Source organism: Salvelinus fontinalis, chromosome 37, assembly GCF_029448725.1.
Source record: "Salvelinus fontinalis isolate EN_2023a chromosome 37, ASM2944872v1, whole genome shotgun sequence".
Taxonomy (NCBI): domain Eukaryota; kingdom Metazoa; phylum Chordata; class Actinopteri; order Salmoniformes; family Salmonidae; genus Salvelinus; species Salvelinus fontinalis.
This window is the reverse complement of record NC_074701.1, coordinates 26209779-26233414: the sequence shown is the minus strand read 5'-3', so window position 1 is coordinate 26233414 and position 23636 is coordinate 26209779. Positions and strand designations below refer to the sequence as shown.

At 44.9% G+C, this 23636-nt stretch overlaps 1 protein-coding gene across 4 annotated transcripts; it reads left to right on the top strand.

The window, feature by feature from the left end:
• Window positions 1-1108: 1108 nt before the first annotated feature.
• On the top strand, window positions 1109-22989 carry sh2d4ba (SH2 domain containing 4Ba). 4 transcript variants are annotated; one of them, XM_055902616.1, is made up of 8 exons: window positions 1109-1538; window positions 1784-1943; window positions 2191-2338; window positions 8420-8558; window positions 8837-9143; window positions 9961-10088; window positions 13473-13693; window positions 21429-22989. In XM_055902616.1, exons 1-8 carry the CDS (start codon window positions 1361-1363, stop codon window positions 21519-21521), a joined length of 1374 nt encoding a protein of 457 aa, XP_055758591.1. In that variant the 5' UTR covers window positions 1109-1360; the 3' UTR covers window positions 21522-22989. The 4 variants fall into 4 exon arrangements, 1 of the variants encoding a protein (XP_055758591.1); XR_008756658.1 differs by lacking the exons at window positions 1109-1538; window positions 1784-1943; window positions 2191-2338; ... (2 more) ...; window positions 9961-10088; window positions 13473-13693 and adding an exon at window positions 19213-20899 and having other exon boundaries at window positions 21429-21516; XR_008756660.1 differs by lacking the exons at window positions 1109-1538; window positions 1784-1943; window positions 2191-2338; ... (2 more) ...; window positions 9961-10088; window positions 13473-13693 and adding an exon at window positions 19213-20480 and having other exon boundaries at window positions 21429-21510.
• The last annotated feature ends 647 nt before the right edge of the window (window positions 22990-23636 follow it).

Sequence of the window (23636 nt, the reverse complement as noted above, 5' to 3'; positions counted from 1 at the left end):
TAAAGAGAGCAGGAGAGAGAAAGAGAGATGTTGATAAAGAGAGCAGGAGAGAGAGAAAGAGAGATGTTGATAAAGAGAGCAGGAGAGAGAAAGAGATATGTTGATAAAGAGAGCAAGAGAGAGAGAGAGATGTTGATAAAGAGAGCAGGAGAGAGAGAAAGAGAGATGTTGATAAAGAGAGCAAGAGAAAGAGAAAGAGAGATGTTGATAAAGAGAGCAGGAGAGGGAGAAAGAGAGAGTGGAGAGAAAAAAAATGTGCCTCATAGCAGTTTGTGGATGACGGTCCCCAGCAGAGCATATTATGTTGGGCAGTATGCTTACTGAATACTAAGACCCTCAGACAGACAGACAGACAGACAGACAGACAGACAGACAGACAGACAGACAGACAGACACACAGACACACAGACACACAGACACACAGCTGACAGCCATGGCCACCTGGTGTTTGCTGTAGTATCCATTTTCAGTGTTGACCTGTGAAGGTAAAACCAACCTGTCCGCCCCTGAACAGGTCCCTATTCACTTTATGTGTGAGTGGGACAGGTAGGCAGACAAACAACAGCACAGGGAAAGGTAGAGGAAGTCATTCTCCCAATGACATCACTGTGAAACAGAACCGAGCTAGGGGAGAGGTAAACTTTATGTCTGCCCTATTTACTGTACTGTGGATGGTTCATTTAGCTGGTGGGATGGAGAAGAGATGTTGTAACTAAGTCCCATTATAAGAGATTGTTGTAAATCTAAAAGGCACATTACAGTGGACATGGATGGTATAATGACTTCCATGAATCAGGCATTTGACTGGATTTTAGGCAGTTTATATAATTTCATTATAACACTGAATTACCTGTTGTTGAGCTCTGAATAAATGAATGATAAGATAGCAGGAAGGATAGAAAGAAAACAACACTAATGTGAAACATTTCCATGGGTTGTACATGGAAGATGGGCGTGAGTTTCATTCTTTCCCACTCCTGCACTAAAGACTATCATGTTGCACATCAGGTAAAGGGATCTGTGCTTACACACACACACACGCACACACACACGCACCAGAGCTCAGGTTAAAACCCCTCGCTTCAAAGCACATGGAGCAGAGGGAAGGAAGATGGCACCTGCGTTTTGTTCTGGTGCTGGATCCAGTATGATGGTGAGAGAACAAGGAAAAGGAACAAGGATCTGAACTCTACAGCCCAGTCGGGTCTCTGAGGACTGTATGAACACATAGATGGAGGGAATGACACTTGTCTTCAATATGAAGTGAACTGATAAAAGGGGTTCATGGCCCCCTAACCCTCACCTAACCCCACCTTGGTTAACAGATCTCTTGGGTGTTTGGAAGCTTTGTGTTGCCAAGATGATGCAGCAGATTTTGAGGGACATGTACATCGATCCGGACCTGCTGGCGGAGCTCAACGAGGAGCAGAAGCATATCCTATTCTATAAGATCCGCCAGGAGCAGGTGAGGCGCTGGGATGAGAGGGAGAACCAAGAGAACCAGGAGAACCCTGAGAACCAGGACCAGGGGAAGAAGGGTGAGTCTGGGTGTACTGTACTGAGTCTTTTTGACAAGCGGAGTGTAGATTTAGACATGCTTTTAGCTGTGTCTACATTAGGATTTCATAGGGATGTTTGGTATTGGTACTGGTAAGTTTAGTCAAATAGAATATTCCAAAAAAAACTGAAGACTGTAGAGGTTGTGTTTGCAATGGTTTTATTAGTCACAGACACAGACAGTCAAAGGTGATGCTAACATGCTATCCCCACTGTGCCCGCTCAGGCAGCAGGAGAAGTATCCAGTGGCTGCAGGGCTACGATGGGGATGTGTGGGTGTGGGTGATGGGCGACGCTCCTGGGGATAAGCCTTATGAGGACATCATCAAGGAGCTGATGGGGGAGAAAGCCAGACGGCAGGCTCAGCAGGAGGCCAAGGAGCTCTGGTGAGTGGGAAGGGATAAACCATTGTAAATGGTAAATGTTATTGAAGCAAGGGAAAATGTGCCAGAGAGATTATACTGTATGAGGGATGAGATGGGTAAATAGGGAGATATGTGTGTTATAGAGCCAGAAGTAGATTGAAACTCTCCAAAGACATAGTTGATGCAACCCATGTCAAATTGGGCTTTAGGTAGGTTTCTCACCCCTTCCTTTCACAACAAAGTGTTTTTCAACAACCCTCTTGCTCAGGCGAACCAAAGAGGCTGAGATTGAGGAGAAGTTCCGGGATGCTATGGCAAAGGAGAAGGCCCGTTTTGTGGCAGGGAAGTGGAAAGAAGAAACGGAGGACAGGAAGGCTGCCAAGCAGGAAGAGGAACACATCCAGGAGGCTCTCAAGGTAGGGCAAAGGCTACGTGTGTGTGTGTGCGTGCGTGCGTGTGTGTGAGTGATAGGGATCTTTGGTTGCAATTTGGAAATGCGAGTCGGATTACTTTTCCCATACAATCCAAGTGATCAATGTTATCTACAGGGATTGTGTTGATGCCCACCTTCAGGGCATACATTCTTTTTGCTGGACTACCTTGCCAGAACAGTCCCATTAAATATTTAAGCCTTTAAGTTGCATGGTGCAACGCCACACTGCTGTTAGAGAGAGAGGACATCCCCACAGTCTGCATCCCAGCTCCCCTGCTCTACAGTAGAGGGAGAAATATGAGAGAGGGGGATCGGACGATCGATACTCAATCTGGGAAGCACACTAGCAGAGGGAGAATCAGCCTTATTAGAGGGATCTGTGGGGCAGGGGTGAAGTATTTTCCAGGGAGTGCACTCCACAGAACAACCCTGTGTGTGTATATGTGTATGTGTGTGCGTGTGCTTGGGTGGGTGTAGAGATACCGTATATGTATATGAGGATTGATCATGGAAAAGGGTTTGGTCTTTATCAAACTTCATCATCTTTATACCTTCAAAGAAGAAGAAGAGGAAATAAGAGGGGGAGCTGGAATCTGTGGGGGATGGCAGCAGCACATCTGCGCGTTTCATCACTGCTGTACCATAGAGCCCTGTTGGAGCAGTCCTGGGTGATGTAGAACCCGGACGAATGAGACCTTCTTAAGAAACTCGTGAAATATTAAAGAGCTTGTTTATCATTGCCCTCTGTTGAGCTCGCCTGAAGGAAAAGCGCTGAGTCATTAAACATTTTCCTGTCTGAACCTCTGGGACAAACTGGAACTAAAATAGAAAATATAGAAGACGCTAAAGTCGTATCGTTAGACTGTGTATAGCAGAGTTAGGTCATTAGTCTTCCACCAATTCAGTTTTCAATTCACAACCCTGGCTTCCACTACAATGTCTAAAAATACAATTTAACTGTCCTGTTTGATGGGTTCATTGTGCTGAAAACCCTGGTTTGAACCCCTGTTGGTTACATTCACAGCAGAGTAGCCTTTGACCTCTTTGAGAAACCCAATCGTGGTAAGTGCTTGACTTACCATTGAAGCAGAACCCTGTGTGGTCTGAAACTATGAATATGTTCACTGAGGTTCTATACACTGTATGTTCTTTCCAAAGTATCAAACAACACCAATTATCTCCCCATCACAACTGTCAAAAACATCGCTCACCACTCTCCAGCAGGGGGAAAAAGCCTTTTAGCTAGAACAAAACACAACAGCTAACAATGGTCCTGGTCGAAAGCTGCCTGTTTTCACTCCATAACTCAATGGCAATTACTCCATGCAACTAATTACAAGGCTTAAGTGGTTCAAATTACCACAATGCCATGTGTTTGTCCCTGGGAATAAATTATTCAATAAATTATTACCACATCAGTACAGATGAGCTGAATGCTTGTGTATGGAATATCATACTGGGCCCGATTTCCCAAAAGCATCTTAAGGCCAAGATCATCATAAGAACCTTTGTATGAGCATCGTATCATCTCAGAGTCCATCGTTACTAAAGTTGCACTTGAAAACGCTTGTTATTTACCGACTGCCTCAGACCACTCGTAAAAGAGCATTGTTAGGTGCTTTTTGCCCTTCCGCATCACTTTACACACAAAAGATCTGTGCTTAACATAGAATCAAGATGCTTATTGGTCTCTCTGTGACTGCAGATAACTTCAGAACAAGGTTGCCAATGTCTTTGTAATTTTTACAAACAAACGTGGTATAAAAATATGCTTCAAATGAAAAGCTAGATGACTAAAATATTATTACAGTTTACATAGGCATATATATTTAAATAATATTGAAATCAATTTCTTATTCAGTCAATTGAGTTCTATTTTGCTAATTGTAGGTTACAGAAATGTTTGCCTCAGCATACACAATATATACAAAGTATGTGGACACCCCTTCAAATGTGTGGATTCAGCTATTTCAGCCATTTCCTTGTCCCATTGTTGACAAGTGTATAAAATCAAGCACACAGCCATGCAATCTCCATAGACAAACGTAGAATGGTAGAATGGCCTTACTGAAGAGCTCAGTGATTTTCAACGTGGCACCGTCATAGAATGCCACCTTTCTAACAAGTCAGTTCGTCCAATTTCTGCCCTGCTAGAGATGCCTCATTCAACCGTAGGTGCTCTTATTGTGAAGTTGAAACGTCTAGGAGCAACAACGGCTCAGCCGCGAAGTGGTAGGCCACACAAATCAAGCTCACAGAACAGGACTGCCAGGTGCTTAAGTGCGGTGCGTGTAAAAATCGTCTGTCCTCGGTTGCAACACTCACTACCAAGTTCCAAAGTACCTCTGGAAGCAACGTCACCTCAAGAACTGTTCGTCAGGAGCTTCAAGAAATGGGTTTCCATAACCGAGCACCCGCACACAGACCTAAGATCATGCGCAATACCAAGCGTCGGCTGGAGTGGTGTAAAGCTCGCCGCCATCGGACTCTGGAGCGTTGGAAACGCGTTCTCTGGAGTGATGACTCACGTTTCACCATCTGGCAGTCCGTCAGAGGAATCTGGGTTTGGCGGATGCCAGGAGAATGCGACCTTCCCCAATTTATAGTGCTAACTGTAAAGTTAGGTGGAGAAGGAATAATGATCTGGGGCTGTTTTTCATGGTTTGGGCTAGGCCCCTTATTTCCAGTGAAGGGAAATCTTAATATTAACATGACAAAATACAATGACATTCTAGACGATTCTGTGCTTCCAACTTTGTGGCAACAGTTTGGGGAAGGCCCTTTCCTGTTTCAGCATGACAATGCCCCAGTGTACAAATCAAGGTCCATACAGAAATGGTTTGTCGAGATCCTTGTGGAAGAACTTGACTGGCCTGCACAGAGAATTGACCTCAACCCCATCGAAAACTTTTGGGATGAATTGGAAATGCTGACTGGAGCCAGGCCTAATCGCCCAACATCAGTGCCTGACCTCACTAATGCTCTTGTGGCTGAATGGAAGCAAATCCCCACAGCATTGTTCCAACATCTAGTGGAAAGCCTTCCACGAAGAGTGGAGGCTGTTAAAACAGCGAAGGGGTGCACACTCCATATTAATGCCAATGATTTTGGAATGAAATGTTAGACGAGCAGGTGTACACTATTGTTGCTGATGTAGTGTATTTCATGATGTGTAACAACATGTGCGCCATCTGTCATTATAGTGCATTACTATTAGCCTGGCTAATGCGCGATGTTAAGGACGTAGAGAGGTTGGTGTTAGCAAGACTAGATTCTTATTGTGTAAACATTAGAATAAAGGTCCGGTTTCATTAATACAAAAGTGAAGACGGATCATCTCCTGGAGATATATTATTATCTTTATGGCTGTAAATATCAGAATCTGAGATTATGCTACAGGACACATTTGCTGATTGGAATATGTCCCGAGACTCTGCTGATAACGTTGACGAGCTAACCACCTCCGTCACCGGCTTCGTAAGGAAATGCATCCGCGACGTTGCCCCCACAGTGAAGGCTCGCTGCTTCCCCAATCAAAAGCCCTGGATTAACAGAGGTTGGCGCTAAACTAAAGGACAGGGCTACCGCATACAGGGTCTTGCATACAACCATGAGGCTACAGCTGAGGACAGGAACATGTTTAAGAAGTCCCGCTACAAGGACTATGTAGGAATAAGGTGGGATCATATTACACAGGAAGACCCAGCCGTGATCTGCCCCCACCAACCCAGAGGACTGGGTGATCTCGCAAGGCAGCGGGCCGGACAGTATTCCAGGGCAGGTTCTCAGAGCTTGCGCAGATCAGCTGGCAGACATATTCACGGTAATTTTCAACCCCTCCTTGTCCCGGTCTTTAATCCCCTCATTTTAAAATGACTACCACCCTGTGGCACTCATATCTGTAATCATGAAATGCTTTGAAAGGCTAGTTATGGCACACATCAACTTCATCATCCCAGACACCCTACACGCACTCCAATTTGCATACCGCTCCAAAAGATCCATAGATGACGCAATCTCAATTGCACTCCACACTGTCCTCACCCACCTATAAGAGGAATACCTATATGAGAATGCTGTTTAACACCATTGTCCCCTCCAAGCTCATCACCAAGCTTAGGACCCTGGGACTGAACACCTCCCTATGCAACTGGATCCTGGACTTCCTGATAGGCCGCAACCAGGTGGTGAAGGTAGGCAACATCACCTCTGCCACACTGATCCTCAACACAGGTGCCCCACAGGGGTGTGTGCTTGGTCCCCTCCTGTACTCCCTGTTCACCACGACTGCATGACCGCGCATGTCTCCAACACCATCATCAAGATAGCTAATGACATAACGGTGGTAGGCCTGATCACTGGCGAAAATGAGCCAGCCTACAGGGAGGAGGTCAGTAACCTGGCAGTGTGGTGCGAGTACAAAAACCTCGCTCAAAGTCAGTAAGACCAAGCTGATAATGGAATACAGGAAACGGGAGGGCGAGCACGCTCCCATCCACATCAACAGGGCTGCGGTGGAGCGGGTTGAGAGTTTCAAGTTTTTCGTCCCCAAATCAATAAGGACTTAAAATGGTCTACTCACATGCGCACAGTCGTGAAGAAGGCACGACAGTGCCTCTTCCCCCTCAGGAGGTTGAAAAGTTTTGGTATGGACCCTCAAATCATCAGAAGTTCTACAGTGGCACCATTGAGAGCATCTCGACTGGCTGCATCACTTCTTGATATGGCAACAGCACCACTCTATCCCTAAGACAGCAAAACAGCCAACAGACTATCTACTCTACGGGGGCGGCCGGTAGCCTAGCGGTTAAGAGCGTTGGGCCAGTAACCGTTGAGCCAGTAACTCGAATCACCGAGCCAGCAAGGTGTAAAAATCTGTTGTTTTGCCCTTGAGCAAGGCAGTTAACATCAACAACAACAACGGCTCCCCGGGCGCCAATGATGTGGATGTCGATTAAGTCAGCAGCCCCCTGCAGCTCTCTGATTGAGGGGTTGGGTTAAATGTGGATGACACATTTCGGTTGAAGTCATTCAGTTTTGCCACTGACTAGGTTTCCCCTTCACACACAAACTCACATATAATCCTCATTTACACTGCTATTACTCTTTTGATCATATATCCTGATGCCTAGTCACCTTACCCTTATATATATATATATCTACCTCTATCACTCCAGTATCCCTGCACATTGTTAATATGGTATTTGAACTGACCCTGTACAGTACATAGCTTCTTACTTGCTCATGTTCTTATTTCTTATTTTCATTTGTTGTGTGTTTTTGTTCTACCTTATGTTATTTTTAGAGCTACATTGATATTGATTAGTACATTGTTGGGTTTTGAGCTTGCAAGAAAGGCAATATACTGTACTTGTGCATGTGACATTAAAATGTGAAAATATTGAGGCGGCTTGTTCTAATGCTCAGCCTACCTTACAATAGGCTTGATGTACAAAATCTTAGATTTGGCCCATCATTACGCACATTTTGTTACATACCATGAAATGGATTGTGGCAAAAAATTGTCTGTAGCCTACACTTAGCTAAATAGAACTCAGTATGATTGAAATATGGACTATGTAGCCCGCTGTATTTAACTTTTAATTCAGTCATCTCAGTGTTCATTTGAAGCATAATTTATTTATTTGCTTGTTTCTATTTTGTAACAATTGCAAAGACATTGGCAACTTTGTATTTATAGTCAACTTGGTTCTGAAGTTATCGGCGGTCACAGATTAACAACAAGTGCCGTGGAAGGGCCAAAAACGACCTAACGACTCACCTACTGTTCTAAGAGTGGTCTGAGGCAGTCGGTAAATAACGAGTGTTTTCAAGTGCAACTTTAGTAATGATGGTTTTGGGAAATTTAACAATTCTCCTACGAAGGTTCTTACGATTAACTTTGTCTTAAGCAGGCTCAGGACAATAATTACTGAGGTGTCTTATTATAAAATGATATGCAAATAACTCTGCAGTGTGTGTGTGGGTGTGCGTACGTGCATGTGTGGTGTGTACGCCCGCCAGTCTTTTGTTTCGCATTCCTCACACATTACTTCTCCGACAGAAACGAGAGGAGGAGGAGAGACAGCAAGGTGAGGAGGAGATAAAACGTGCAGAGGAGAAGAGAGCGAGGGAGCTGTATATCTCCCTGGAGCAGGAACAGAGAAGGAGTGAGAAGGATGACAAGGAATGGGAGGAGCAACGTAAGTCAAGTCTTCCCTGCCTTTTCTGTCTACAACTGTTTTCCTTTCCAGTGATCACCTCCTTCAATTCTACACCCCTCATTTTTACTCCTTTAACATCATCCTCTTGTATTCACCTGCACCTCCCTAAATATCAACTCCAAAACTTCTGTTGTTTATTCTCAAACTTGTACAGTTAAGTTCTCTCGTGGTACTACAGGACACATCTGAGAATGAAAGTCCAATGCAAAGTCACTTCCTTTTCAAATCCTCTCTCTCCTCCATTTCGCCCCTTCCAGTGCGGCGCTCTAAGATGGCTGACCAGGAGATGCAGAGAAAAGCAAGGCGGGCACGGGATGAGTACAAGCGCCAGTCCCTGCGGGCTATAGAGAAGGGCCGTGTGGCAGGGCTCAGTGGGCTGTTCCAGCAGGGCCCAATGGTGGGGAACGGACCAACAGCAGCCCCCTTCAGGAGATACAGCAACGTGCTAGAGTCCTCCTCCTCCACCACCCACCGCCCCGGCCTCCAGCCTGCTGCTCCTCCACTGTACCGCCGCAGACAGAGCCAAAGGCACAGCACCATTGTTACACAGCCACTGATGGACAGGTACAGATATAGCGCTAGCCTACTCCTCATGAATACGTATAAGGATAGTTATAAACTGGGTTGTTTGAGCAATGAATGCTGATTGGCTGCTCTAATTACGTTGATAACCAGTTTATAATAGCAATAAGGCACCCCGGGGGTTTGTGGTGTATGGCCAATATACCACGGCTAAGGGCTGTATACAGGCACTCCACGTTGCGTGGAGGATGTATAAGGATGTATAAGGATAAATATGGTACTAGCCTACTACTCATGAATACGTATAAGGATAGATATAGCACTAGGTTACTACTCATGAATATGTGTAAGGATAGATATAGCACTAGCCTAATACTCATGAATATGTATAAGGATACACAGCACTTGCCTACCGCTCCTGAATATGTTTAAGGATAGATATAGTAGGGATGAGGGTGGAAATAGAAACATTGAAGATTTTCCTCTAGCCTATGAGCCTACTACTCATAAATATGTATAACGATATAGCATTTGCCTACTACTCATGAATATGTATAGGGATAGATATAGCATAATTACAATGCAAGAACCAATCAATATACAGATCAGATGCATCGAGTGGTAAAGTAGAATCAATTTATATAAAATATTGTATATTGAGTGATACACAGAAGCAGACCCGATAGGCCCGCCATGTTTTTTTGTGCCTGGATCTCATCTAAAGCATGATGCACCTTTATCATGGCAGCATTAAAAGGCTTAGGGCAACCTGTGCTATAATATGTCTTAAATGGTTATTGTGATATTTGATTTGTTTATGTCTTGCTTCCCTTCTCTTTTTTTTCTCTGTCTTCTCCAGTCCTGCCTGGGTGAGAGCCCCCCGGCCCAGCTCCAGAGAGTGTGTTTTGCTGTGGTTCAAAGAAGAGCAGACGCCCAAACAGGCTGGCTATGAGCGCAACAGCACCACCATCGCCCCCTGGTTCCACGGTCAGTGCTGAGTTGTTATCTTGATCAATCGTGGATCCCTCCAAGTTCCCCTCTTGCACCAATCTACTTTTCTTCACTACCACTGCCACATGCAAACTATCTAACTAAAAAGTATTCTCAGGACTTGAGCATTGAAGGGACGTGTCAGTCTGTTCGTGCATGGCTGGAGGAATGAGGCTCTTCAATAATAAATAGGCCACCCTAGACTAATTACTGGCGAGTGGCCCTGAGCCCTAACTCTCTCCATAATAGGTCACAGTGTGTAGCTCCTGGTTAAGTGACAAAAGCCCAGATGAACGGGCCTATGAGTGGCACACTCTACTGGAAAGAGGGGTGCAACATGCACTTCATGCTATCATGCAGAGGTATCAGGCATCTAAACAATGTGAGCACACCCAAGCCCACTCTTTATATTGAAAAGATGCCAGTTTAATACCGTTTTAGCCAAATCATGCATTCAGGCAACTGTCATCATCTCTCCGTCACTGAGATTACTTTTGTCAGTAACAATGTTACACAACATTAAAAGGAAATATTCACGCATTTTAAATGTTTTTAGTATTTCTGCATCTCCGAGCAATGTTCTATCGATTCCCGGGGTCAACTATGTTTTCATGTGTATCTGAGCTCTTTCCATTTACGCAGGCAGACATACGTATGACGTAGCATTGTGAAAAAGTTGCCCTCACTACACTGGAAGTTAATAGGAAGATTACTTTTAGATCGCGAAAATGTCTATCATACAGGTCAGATTTCAATACTGTCTGATGTCATAATGCAGGAGGTCTTCTCTCGAATGAGCCATTGATCATATTTTTGCGATATTCCTAACTTGAGAAATGTGTAATTTAACAGAGTATGCACCACATTTCTCCTATTTCTCTGCCACTTAAATCCAAGGTGTATTGCATGGTGCCTTTGCAAACTTCACACTGCAAAGAACACGATTTGTAGGTTGAACATGGTGAGATTGTAGACTCCTAAATTGATATTGTAGTTTGTTTAGGCGATTTTACAGATGTTGCTATTATTGTGTGTAGCTAGCCCATTTAGGGCATAGCATTATGGGCTGTGTAGTAAACTTGAGCTGCAACAGATTTCCACAACGATTTTCAGATGTTGCTACCAACCTTTTTATAAAGACAAAATTAAAACATTTGTTCACAAAATATATTTTTCTCACATATTAGTGTAATCTAACACTGTAAATTACAGGCAGGTTTGGGGAGTAACAGGTTACATGTAATCCATTACATGTAAGGATTACAAAAACCGGTAACTGTAATCTGTTACATTTCCAACAAAAATATTATTATCAGATTACAGATACTTTTGAAAAACTAGATGATTACTTCGAGGATTACTTTAAAAAAATCTTTGACACTTCTCTGTTTTGTCAATGACATTCAAATCAGCATTGAAAAATTGTGCAAATTGAAGTTTGTTCCACCTGAGTGAGTCTGACCACAAATCAGATACCACTAGGATGACACACCAAATGTGTTTGGTCGATCGCGGGAAAAGAGCAGGAATAGGCTTTTGTAGGCTACAGTCCAAGCTATGTCTTCCAATGGTGCGACTGCTGTCAGCATCCAAAGATTATCCAATTTTAATAAACGCTTGGAGGTAAGGATGACAGCAGTGGTGTAGTCTACGGTGATACAGTTATCACTTATTATTGATATCTACATGGCGTATTGATGTGAATCTCACTGCTGCTCTCTCATTTAGCTATTTGCGCCTTACGGATTGTGGTTGTTGTGGATGGCTGTTCACAAATCTAAATATGTATTTGAACCCAATAATGGTTGAATTCAAGAAGTTTAAGCTGCCTGTCATTGTTTTTGAAACCAGTGGACAGCCAGTGAAAAATGGGCTCTTGCAACAGCTGCATAGTGTGGATCCCAGCCTATGGAACAAGTGGGACTTTTATTGCTCAATCTAATTCATGCTGTAAAAAAAATCTATAGGTCTAATGGACACATGCTCAAACTCGCACACTTTTGATATACTTAAAGGGGTAATCTGTAGTTGCTATATCCATTTTTATATATCCATTGATTCTTGAAGAATATAACTTATAAATACCTCATAAGTTTAGTTCAACTGTCACACTCCATGAGAACCCAAAATATAAACTTGTTTTTCTCCAATGTTTGTAAACATTGTAAATGTAAAAAAACACTGTTTAGCCTCATAACATGTTTAAAATAATACATTTGATGTCATGGATGGTCAATCCTTGCATCCATAGCTCTGTCTATTAATCTGAGAGTAGTTACATTTCTCCAGGCCCATCCCTCAGCTTTTTATCAAAACAGAGGCGGGGTGTCCATTTTGTTATTGTTTCATCTGTGGATTTGCCCTTTAAACAGCTGCATATTATCAAGATAAAGTGTCTTAAAGTGTAAGCCTATAGCAAATGCAGCATATGGCATTCATTTTTCACATGTAAATAGCACTTTTCGGTAGTGCTCAAAGCATGCCATTCCATGAACGCAACGTTTATTTTTCAACTCGAATCAATGAGCCCAATAAGTCCTCTATGACAACAAAATCATAAACAGTGTAGGGCAGGCTAGTAAGTCCTTAGGTTTGGGGTTATGCTCAAGTAAACAATTTGTCTAATCTATACTTCCATATTTCCAAGTCCTATTCTTGAAGATCAAGGGGTATAACATTTATTGGAATGACTGGAATTCTGATAAACTTTGGTTTTAAATGTAAATATATAATTTAATCGTATTATATGTAGTAGAAAGCGATGGGTTGAAAGAAGCCTTCATTACCAACCCATAAAGTAAATTTAACATCCATATATGGCCAGCTATGTAAAGTTCAACATTGATTTATCATACTTGTTTGTCTTCTACTAATGCCTCAGAGGGAAAGTAGTCTAAAAGTAACTGAATGTAATCAGATTACGTTACTGAATTTGTGTAAACCAAAAGTTACGTTACTGATTACAATTTTGGACAGGTAACTAGTAACCAACGGATTACATTTAGACAGTAACCTACCCAACCTTGATTATAGGAATGTGTGGTTTCATGTGGATTTTTCCTTTAATCATTTAGGGCAATGAGTTTTTCTGGACCTAATGAGAGGAAATTCAAGAATATTATGCAAGAACCTTGGGCTTCTATTTGCTTTGGATTTAACTACTGTCAGATTCTCCCTCCTCAGGTCTAATTTAACTACTGTCAGACTCTCCCTCCTCCTCAGATCTAATTTAACTACTGTCAGACTCTCCCTCCTCCTCAGATCTAATTTAGCTACTGTCGGACTCTGCCTCCTCCTCAGATCTAATTTAACTACTGTCAGACTCTCCCTCCTCCTGACCTCAGGTCTGATTTAACCACGCAGCCCCGCTCCCCTCCCCAGGTCTGATTTCCAGACAGGAGTCAGAGACCTTGCTGATGAACGCAGCAGAGGGCTCCTTCCTGGTGAGGGTGAGTGACAGGATCTGGGGCTACACGCTGTCCTATCGCACGGCCGACGGCTTCAAACACTTCCTGATCGACGCATCAGGAGACTACTACAGCTTCCTGGGTGTGGACCAGAACCGCCACGCCACCCTGGCTGACCTCATCGACTTCCACAAGGTGGGCAGGCAGTTTACAGTATGTACAGGGTTTCACACAGTGAACTGCAGGGGTTGGGTCAGACACTTAGCATGCTCTATACATCAGTAATGTCAGTGTCAGCATAGAGACTCCATGTGGAAATCAGATTAAATGGTTACTTAGTAACGCAACATCAAAGTGACAGCCAGCAAACATCTGGGAGTAAGTCTAATCAAATGCTCCATGATATACATCCGTGATCTTTTCATATCACATCAACTATTTTAGCAACCAATCACAAGCACGGCTGAACTGCGTTATCTTCAATAACACTGACTTACTTACCATGGAAACATATTCTCAGATGCAGAGGCTAACAGAACTGAATGTGTGAACTGTTTATCTGTGACATTAGTTATATGCTAATGTGAAAAGGGTGCACTTTGGTCTTCAGGAATTTGCATGTCTCTTTGGCATTACACACACATACAGTATAACATGGAGTCACTGTGTACTGATCAGATAGAGCATACTGACAAACAGTTTGTATATGATTCACCACAGATCATCACATTGAATCTGGAAAAACGGAACATTAAACCATCCTGTTACTATATACAGTGCATTCGGAAAGTATTCAGACCCCTTGACTTTTTCCACATTTTGTTACGTTACAGCCTTATTCTAAAATTGATTAAATTGTTTCCCCCACTAAATCTACACACAATACCCCATAATAACAAAGCAAAAACAGGTTTAGGAATTTTTGCAAATTGACAAAAAATCTAAAAACTGAAATATTACTGAAGTATTCAGACCCCTTAGTCAGTACTTTGTTTACGCACTTTTGGCAGCAATTACCTCCCTGACAAAGTCCCTTCTCCCCCGATTGCTCAGATTGGCCGGCCAGCTCTAGGAAGAGTCTTGGTGGTTCCAAACTTCTTCCATTTTAGAATGATGGAGGCCACTGTGTTCTTGGGGACCTTCAATGCTGCAGACATTTTTTGGTACCCTTCCCCAGATCTGTGTCTCAACACAATCCTGTCTCGGTGCTCCATGGACAATTCCTTCGACCACATGGCTTGACTTTTGCTCTGACATGCACTGTCAACTGTGGGACCTTATATAGACATGTGCATTTCCAAAACCATGTAAAATCAATTGAATTTACCACAGGTGGATTCCAATCATGTTGTAGAAACATCTTGTGGCGTACAGCAGGTCAGCCACCAGGGGAGACTCTTCGAGGCCTGGTGACAGACGGAGTATACATCATGAAGCGATGTCTCCATCTGCTGGACGTGCCAGGTCTCGACGGGCTCTCCGGCCAGGACTAATTGGGGCTGATTGGGGATTGGTGAGTAATCAAGGGCTGATTGCTCACCAGCTGTACAAGTCCCATAAAGCTGCCAGAAGGGCAGCACACAGGGAAGAGACTGAGGGGAGGAAAGGACTCCCGTATAGTTGGGGACGGTACCAGAGGTAACAGGAGGGAGTTACGTTTTTGATCCCCACAGGATAGAGCAAGACCCGGAGCCCAGAAGACGGTATCAGTCTCTTGGGGGAGACCTATTCTTTTCTTTGGACTTTTATTTTAATAAACACCTTTGAAACTGAGCTAATCCTACTCTGTCCGTGTCTGCTCTGTGTAAACGTTTTGACCCAGCCCCCTGGTCTGCCACACGTAGTGGAGAATGTGGGCACTCTGATAATGTGGTCATATCAAGGTTGACCTTAACGCAGCATCAGCATGGACGAGTTGATAGCTCAATTCATCCGGGCCCAACAAGCCCAACAGGTGGTTCAGGAACGAACGCTGGAGGAACAGCGGCTACAAAACGTCCGCCTCATTGAGGAAATCAGGAAGCTACAAGGAGGAGCTAACAGAAGATGACGACATCGAAACCTACCTCTGTACATTTGAATGGACAGCACTATGGGAAGGATGGCCATGGCAGAAGTGGGCCATGGCAGAAGTGGGCCAGTCCGCTGGCCCAATTCCTCTCTGGGAATGCCCAAAAGGCGTATTGGAACCTGAACGATAAACAGGCGGCTAACTACGACGGACTCAAACAGGAGATACTCAGCCGCCACGGGTACAGCCTGGCCCATCAGGCTCAACTATTCACGAATGGAGGTTCGTAGCCGACGCATCCCCCCGAGCCCAGATGAGCGACCCACTGCGCGTCACCAGCCTAACCGACGTATCCACCCTCTCCGTCCTAGACAAAGTGGTCCTGGATCGCTTCCTACCGGCACTACCCCACGGCATGAAGAGGGCAGCGAGTCTATGCGCGCCCCAGACCTTGGAGGGCCTCCTGGAAGCAGTGGAGACACATCAGAACACTCAGACCCTGCTGAGTGGGAGCCGGGCCGAGTCTGCGACCCGTTCGAGGAGTCGGAAGGACAACCCCAATGCTGTGTACCCTGAACCGACAGTCGGCAGGGCCAAGGGACCGCAAACCCGTGGAGAGACGGCTGGGGTAGGGTCAACCCGCCACCGATGACCCCGGGTAGATGGAGACCAAAAAAGGTGTTTTGAGTGTGGCTCCCGGGGGCACACTGCCTGGAATTACCCGGCTCGAGAGGAGTCGATGCCATCAGCAAGCCCCGGAGGCGAGGTGGGTCATGCAGTGAACTACGTCACATCCTGTTGAGCACACCACGAATCAACTGCACCCATGGTCCAGGTGAAGGTTGATGGACACAACACGGAAGATCTATTAGACTCCGGAAGTATGGTTACCCTCGTAACCACGAGCCTGCTGAACCAGGATACCGAACATGGAAGGGAGATGTCCATTTCCTGTGTTCACAGGGATACAAAGCGGTATCCAACCGTATGGGCCAACTTCGTGATGCCACAAGGGAACTGCCAGATGATGGTGGGTGCAGTACCGGAGTTGCCGATACCTCTCCTAGTGGGACGAGATTGTCCTCTGTTCGTGGCCCTGTAGGGGCACGAGCTGAGGAAGAAGGTAAGTGCCGGCCGAAGACGAGAGCAAGGATGACCCATCACCTGTGCAGCCCGGAAGCAAATGGTTAATCAACCTGTATCTACGGGTCCGGAGTTGGAGGGGGTGCCGGAACCCGACCCCCCTGGGGAACCACGGGAGGAAGAGCCCAGTCTCCCCTTCCTCGATTTCGAGGGGCCAGTCGAGACAACCCCTGGGGGCCAACTGAGGGGACAATTCGGAACAGTCCAGTGGGAGGATCCTACCTTGAAAGCTGCCGCAGTCCAAGTGATAGCGGTGGATGGACAGCTCCTTCCAGGGGTGAATGACTGGCGATACCCCCATTTCAAGAATAACCTTTTGTATCAGGTGTTGTGCCAACAGGGGGAACTTTGAAACGTATTGTTGCTGCCACGACGGTACGTGGGAACCGTTCTTCAGCTGGCCCACACCCACCTGTTGGGGGCGCACATGGGAATGGAGAAGACCTGGGAACGGATCGCCGCCTGGTTCCACTGGCCCGGGATGAGGATGACCGTGGAAGATTACTGTCGCAGCTGCCCGGGGTGTCAAATGACTGCCCCAAAGGCACACTTCCGAAACCCACTGGTCCCCTACCGATAATCTGTGTGCCCTTTGAACACATACCCCATGTCGAGGGTGGACGAGCTCATCAACCGATTGGGAAAGGCCTGGTACATCAGCACCCTTGAACTGACCAAAGGATATTGGCAGGTACCGTTGGCAGCCTCCTCCCGGGGGAAGACGGCGTTTTTGACACCAGACGGATTGTATCAGTACCGGGTGCTCCCGTTCGTTCTCCACGGAGCCCCGCTCACATTCCAGCAACTGATGAATAAAGTACTTCGACCCCACCAGCAGTACGCAGCGGCCTATTTGGATGATATCATCATCCACAGCCAAGTTTGGGAAGAGCACCTGACGCGCCTCCAGGCGGTGCTGGACGCACTCAGCCGGGTTGACCGCGAACCCCAAGAAATGCAAACTAGGGTTCGAGGGGATGGAGTACCTGGGGTAGTTGATCGGACGGGGGGACGTCAAGCCCCAGGAGAGGAAGGTTCACGCGGTACGTGACTGGCCCATTCCACGCACCAAGACACAGGTCAAGTCCTTCCTAGGACTGGCAGGATACTATAGTCGGATTATCCCCAACTTTGCGGCTATAGCTTCCCCCCTCACTGATCTAACCAGGGCCCGCCTCGAGAAAACAGTGAAATGGATGGACGAGACAGAAGCGGCGTCCAGCTGCCTGAAGGAAGTGCTGTGCTCCCATCCGATTCTCGTAACGCCCGATTTCCAGGTGCCGATGGTGGTCCAGACGGATGCATGTGATACGGAACTAGGGGCCGTTCTATCCCAGATAGAACCAGGGGAAAGGACACAAACGACCGGGTCACCAGGTGGTTTTTGTCCCTTCAACGCTTCTCTTTTTCTGTTGTACACAGGTCAGGGACGAAGCATGGATACGCGGATGCCCTATCGAGAAGGGAGACATATGTCGCACTGATGACAGTCCCCTCCCCGACAGAGCTATGGGGGGGGGGGGGGGTGTACAGCAGGTCAGCCACCAGGGGAGACTCGTCGAGGCCTGGTGACAGACGGAGTATACATCACGAGGCAATGGCTCCATCTGCTGGACGTGCCAGGTCTCGTTGGGCTCTCCGGCCAGGACTAATTGGGATTTGGTGAGTAAAAATGATTGCTCACCAGCTGTACAAGTCCCATAAAGCTGCCAGAAGGGCAGCACACAGGGAAGAGACTGGTGGAGAAAAGGACTCCCGTATAGTTGGGGACGGTATCAGAGTTAACAGGAGGGAGTTCAGTTTTTGATCCCCACAGGATACAGCAAGACCCGGAGCCCAGAAGACGGTATCCCGGAGAGGGTCTCTTGGGGGAGACCAATTCTTTTCTTTTGGACTTTTATTTTGATAAACACCTTTGAAACTGAGCTAATCCTACTCTGTCCGTGTCTGATCTGTGTAAACGTTTTGATCCAACCCCCTGGTCTGCCACAATCTCAAGGATGATCAATGTAAACAGGATGCACCTGAGCTCAATTTAGAGTCTAATAGCAAGGGGTCTGAATAATTATGTAAATAAGGTATTTCTGTTTTTTATTTTTAATACATTTGCAAAAATGTCTAAAAACCTGTTTTAGCTTTGTCATTATGGGGTATTGTGTTTTGATTGATGAGAAGAAAAAAACATTTTATCCATTTTAGAATAAGGCTGTAACGTAGCAAAATGTGGGAAAAAGTCAAGGGGTCAGAATCCTTTCCGAATGCACTGTAGATACGTAATATGCAAGCAGTAAACACCAACAGACAAACAACAGCTGTTGATAAAAATGTATAGCGCAGACATATGAGACAGTCATGTAATGACTGTAGAGAAGTGGTACTCATTGCGCGAGCCCTTCATTTGTGGCTTGCGGTGATTTTCCTATTTTCCATTCATAATACGTAGTAATGGTGCAATTTCAATTCAAGGTGTTTAATGCAGTCCAGAATCACTTTAATTAATGCAGGCCAGAATCATATATCTAGTTGTCCCTGTACAGCAGATAGATGGCAGTATAGCGCAGCTGTTGAACAGAAAGGACGAAATAGAACGTTTGCCGAAATAGAACGAAACTGCTCAGCTACAGCGACCGACACATGTCAGTTTACTACTAGCTAATTTTGCAGTCTGGTCGACATGGATCGATTTATTGTAAAAAAATATATATAAAAAAATAACAATGAAAATGTGGGGGAGGAGCTGGAGAATAACGTGACAGCTATAAACGAACCACCGGAGAACCAGGAAAATCAGGAAGATGGCGGCGGGGAAATGCAGCTAGCTAACGTGGCTCCAATGGCTAAGAGAAGGATACGGTCGATTCAAGAATAACACAGAAAGTTCCAAAAGAAATAGACAGACAAGTGTTTTTTGTACTGCATAATGGGACTAGCTCACTTTGTCTTATTTGCCAGAAGGCAGTCAATTGTTTTAAATGAGCAAATTTAGAGCGACATGTCCAGTTACACCATGCCCCCTTTGACAAAACATATCCGCCACAAAGCAACCACAGAAACAACAAAATAGCGCAAGGACAGCTCAAGGGACAACAACAAATGATGGACAGTTCTAGCACTGTTGCAGAGGCAACGTATGAGATTGCTTGGATACTCGTGAGAAACAAGGCCTTCACAGACTCAGATTGTCAAATCATGTTTTTTGGCCCGCAGCCGAAATATTGTATGCTGATTTCACAAACAAGGAAGCTATTTTAAAGCAAATTAAGGGACTGCAACTCTCAGACTCGACCATAACAAGACGCATAAAATACATCGGCAAGCAATTGATGACTGACATATCCGTGGCGCTGTGTTTTAGTATTGCGCTTGACGAAAGCGCTGATGTAAGTGACATTCCCCAATTATGTGTTTTGGTCCGTTTCCCTCAAAACGAGTCGTTCGGATAGGAACTTTTATGTTTACTGCCCCTTCAAGGCAAACACGAGGAGAGGATATTCTGAAAGCCCTTGTTACATTTGTTGCTGATAATATTGACCGGTCAAATCGGGCATATGTGTGCACTGACGGCGCCCCAAATATGTTAGGGGATAAGAAGGGACTCATAGGCCTGATGAGAAAGAGAGAGGATGTTCCCGAATTTGTTACATTTCATTGTATCATTCATCAGGAAGCACTTGTGGCTAAACTCAAAGACTGTGACTTACAGAATGTGATGCAGCAAGTCGTACTTGTGGTGATATTATTATTGCGAGGGTACTGACTCACCTGCAATCCCGCAAGTTGCTGGAGGAATACCAGACCGAATACGTTGACTTGATATTTCACAATGAGGTGAGATGGCTGTCTCGTGGCAGAGTTTTGAAAAGAGGAGCCAGAGCTGGATGATCCACAGTGGATATTAAAGCGGAACACGGTGAATCTCCAGCTCCAAGGGAAAGCTAAAACTCCGGGCAAAATGCTGCGTGTGGTCACAGCATTTCAAAATAAAATCACCACACTGTTCATACCTGACAGACAGTTTTTTAATTTCCCCAATCTCAGCAGTCACCACATCCAACCCAGACATACTGCAACATTTTAGCTATGATGCATTTGTGCGTGTGTTGGAAGAGGTTGAGTCAAGATTCAAGGATATCATGGAGTACAAGAAGTTTTTCAACATCATTGAGAACCCCTTTCATGTCCCAATGTCCTGACAGTGCTGGAATACAGTGAGATAGTGGAGCTGCAGGCAAATGACACATTGCAAGGTGAACTAAGATCAGGTGTTACCCATTTCTGGAGCCTTGTGTCAGACACAGAGTATCCACTTCCGAAGCAGTGTGTGCAAAAGGTGACATCATTTTATGTCAGCACTTATTCATGTGAATCAACATTTTTAACAATGAATATTGTGAAACAAAAACAGAGAAACAGTCTGACCAATGTACACCTGGATTGCCTCACAAGGATAGCAACTACAGACTATAAATTTAGAATGAATTCAGTCGATCAGAAGGGACATTTTCACTTATCCAACTAATGAGATAACCCTTAATATGGGTCTTATACATGTGATGTAGCCTATGTGATGTGCTGTACATCAAATCAATTGCATGTGCTCTATTGCTCTGAATTTGCTCTCAATTGATGATAATGGAAGAAAAAGTATGACAAATTAAAGATCTGTGCGGGCCTCTGAATGATTGTCTCAACCCAAAGTGGCCGCCTTACAAAAAAATAGTGAGTAACACTGCTGTAGGGTTTGTTCTGATGATCTGTCTGTCTGACTGTCTCTAGGAGGAGGTGATCACCACATCAGGAGGAGAGCTTCTGCAGGAGGCATGTAAACATACAGTCTCAGCCACGGACTATGGGGGGCTCTTCCAATGACCCCCCCCCCCCCCCTCTACACACTGTCAGGTCACTATGAACCCCTTTCTGCTCCCTGCAATGTTACTTTGACCTCCCCCCACTGGATTCCCACAGTGAGCTCAGTCTTTCTCCAGGCATGGAGCCATGTCTTCAGACTCTAACCATTCCACAGGACTGTCTACAAACATCCGTTCCCCCAGTAGCATCTTGCATGCGCCTCGCCACTAGCTGTTGCAGTGGGGAATTATTGGTAAACAAATTGCTGCTACAAGCTGTTTGGAAACTGGAAACTGTCTAACACGAGAGAGGAGTGAGCCATTGAGATATACATTGTTTCTACCTGAGAAGTTACACAACTGTTGAGCAACAGTGCAATTCAGGACAAGATCAAGCTCTTAGGGAAAGAGCAGACTGTGTACGCGGGTAAGTAGACAGACACCAGAGGCAACAAGGAACAGAGGTGGATTGTTAAAAGTGTCTCGCATCTGTCAAACACTCTTTTTGACACTATTTCTTGTTGAAGACAAAGATTCTCACTTTGTACTTATGCAAACTTATGATGAGAGAAAGAGCTACTTCCCCACTTGAGACACAAAACACATTCAGATTAAACAAAGGTTGTCTCAGATGTTATGCTTTTAGGGAGTACTAAAGCTTCAAAGTGGAGTCATAGAGGACTTGTTTTTATGCACTCATTCCTATTGGGAATCTGTTGTCATCCTGATTGGGCTTTGTTCCTGGGCAAGACTGCAGTTGAAGGAGAGAATTTGCATAGAAATCACTGACATACAAATTACATATACCGAATGAATGCACATCCTCCTCCCAGTTAAAGGTACTATAAGAAGGAAGTATTCATAAGTCCTTGAGGTCCACCCATCTTTAAAATGAATGGAGCAACTGCCCTCCTGTTCATGATACAAGACTAGTGCTCTCGCAGCACTGACAGCTTTTTCCATGCAAGTGATAGCCTCACTGCACCCGAGTGGGTAACCAGAGCTCTTCTTTTCCAACGGCCAGAATCATTCAGCAGTTAGAACAGCCAATACTAAACAGCACTATGCTAATGCCGCCACCCCCCAGTTAACATAATCAACACACACTCCCACCCACCCCGCAAACACACACAGTCAATTATAAGCTCAGGTTTCCACAACACTGGGACGCAGCATTTTCCTGGCTAGTATAGATAGGCTGCTGTAGTAACGCAGCAAGAGAGATTGTTGTGTGGCAGGCAGCCTTTGTCCAGCTTTAGGTGTCAGTTTCTCAGCAGTAGGTCCAGCATTAATCAGTGAGCTGGGTGGTCAGTCTGTTTAGAGCAGCCAGTAAGTAGTCAGCCACAGACACAAAGCTACACTGAATATCAACTTCATCAGTCTGTCACTCATCAACCTGTGGAAAACAGAAAAAAAAGGTCCCGTGGGCATCAAAGATGAAATTGTTCCTACTACTTTGCCCCAAAAACAATAAAACGCTTTGTCTAATATAGAGGGATTTTGTTTTCCTATCAGGCAACACTTTTTCCGGGCAGGCAATAGCTGTATATGGAGTTACTGCCAGTCTCTGCTCTAAATGGTTTGGACTGTCCTTCCTGTCTCACATGGTCACTTCATCAAAACTGAGGTACTATTGTGGTCGTTGTTTTTACACAGCACATTCTGCAGAAATGACTCAAAACACAAATGGTCAGAAACTGAAATTGGCAAGCGACACATTGTCACCAGCAAATTACACAGATCTGTTCTTTCATACCATAAATTACTTTCATCTTCTTGGAGATAAAGGATAGACTATATACATTGTATAAATGTTGCTTTGTGAATAGTATACTGCCTTGACTTGTAGAGAATTTCTTAATGGCAGGGAATCAATTACCAAAATTAGGGTAGTCACATTTCACAAAATCGCCACAATTAAGTAGTTGCCAACATCCTAAAAATAACAAGCCAATTCTAGGGCTTGAAAAAAAATCACAATTATGACTATCAATTTATAGTGTAGTATCTACACTGTCTAAAATGTTGCAAGATTCCAAAATAAAAGTTAATAACTCTTACATGAAGGCTGTTCCGGACTTCTGGTCATTTCCCATTATGAACACAAGAGGGCTCTAAAACACAAGTCAGTACTTTT

Coding starts and splice junctions, on each gene's coding strand:
- sh2d4ba (XM_055902616.1), top strand. CDS start 1,361: ATGATGCAGCAGATTTTGAGGGACATGTACATCGATCCGGACCTGCTG. Junction 1,539..1,783: donor CCAGGACCAGGGGAAGAAGG/GTGAGTCTGGGT, acceptor GTGCCCGCTCAG/GCAGCAGGAGAAGTATCCAG. Junction 9,144..9,960: donor ACACAGCCACTGATGGACAG/GTACAGATATAG, acceptor TGTCTTCTCCAG/TCCTGCCTGGGTGAGAGCCC.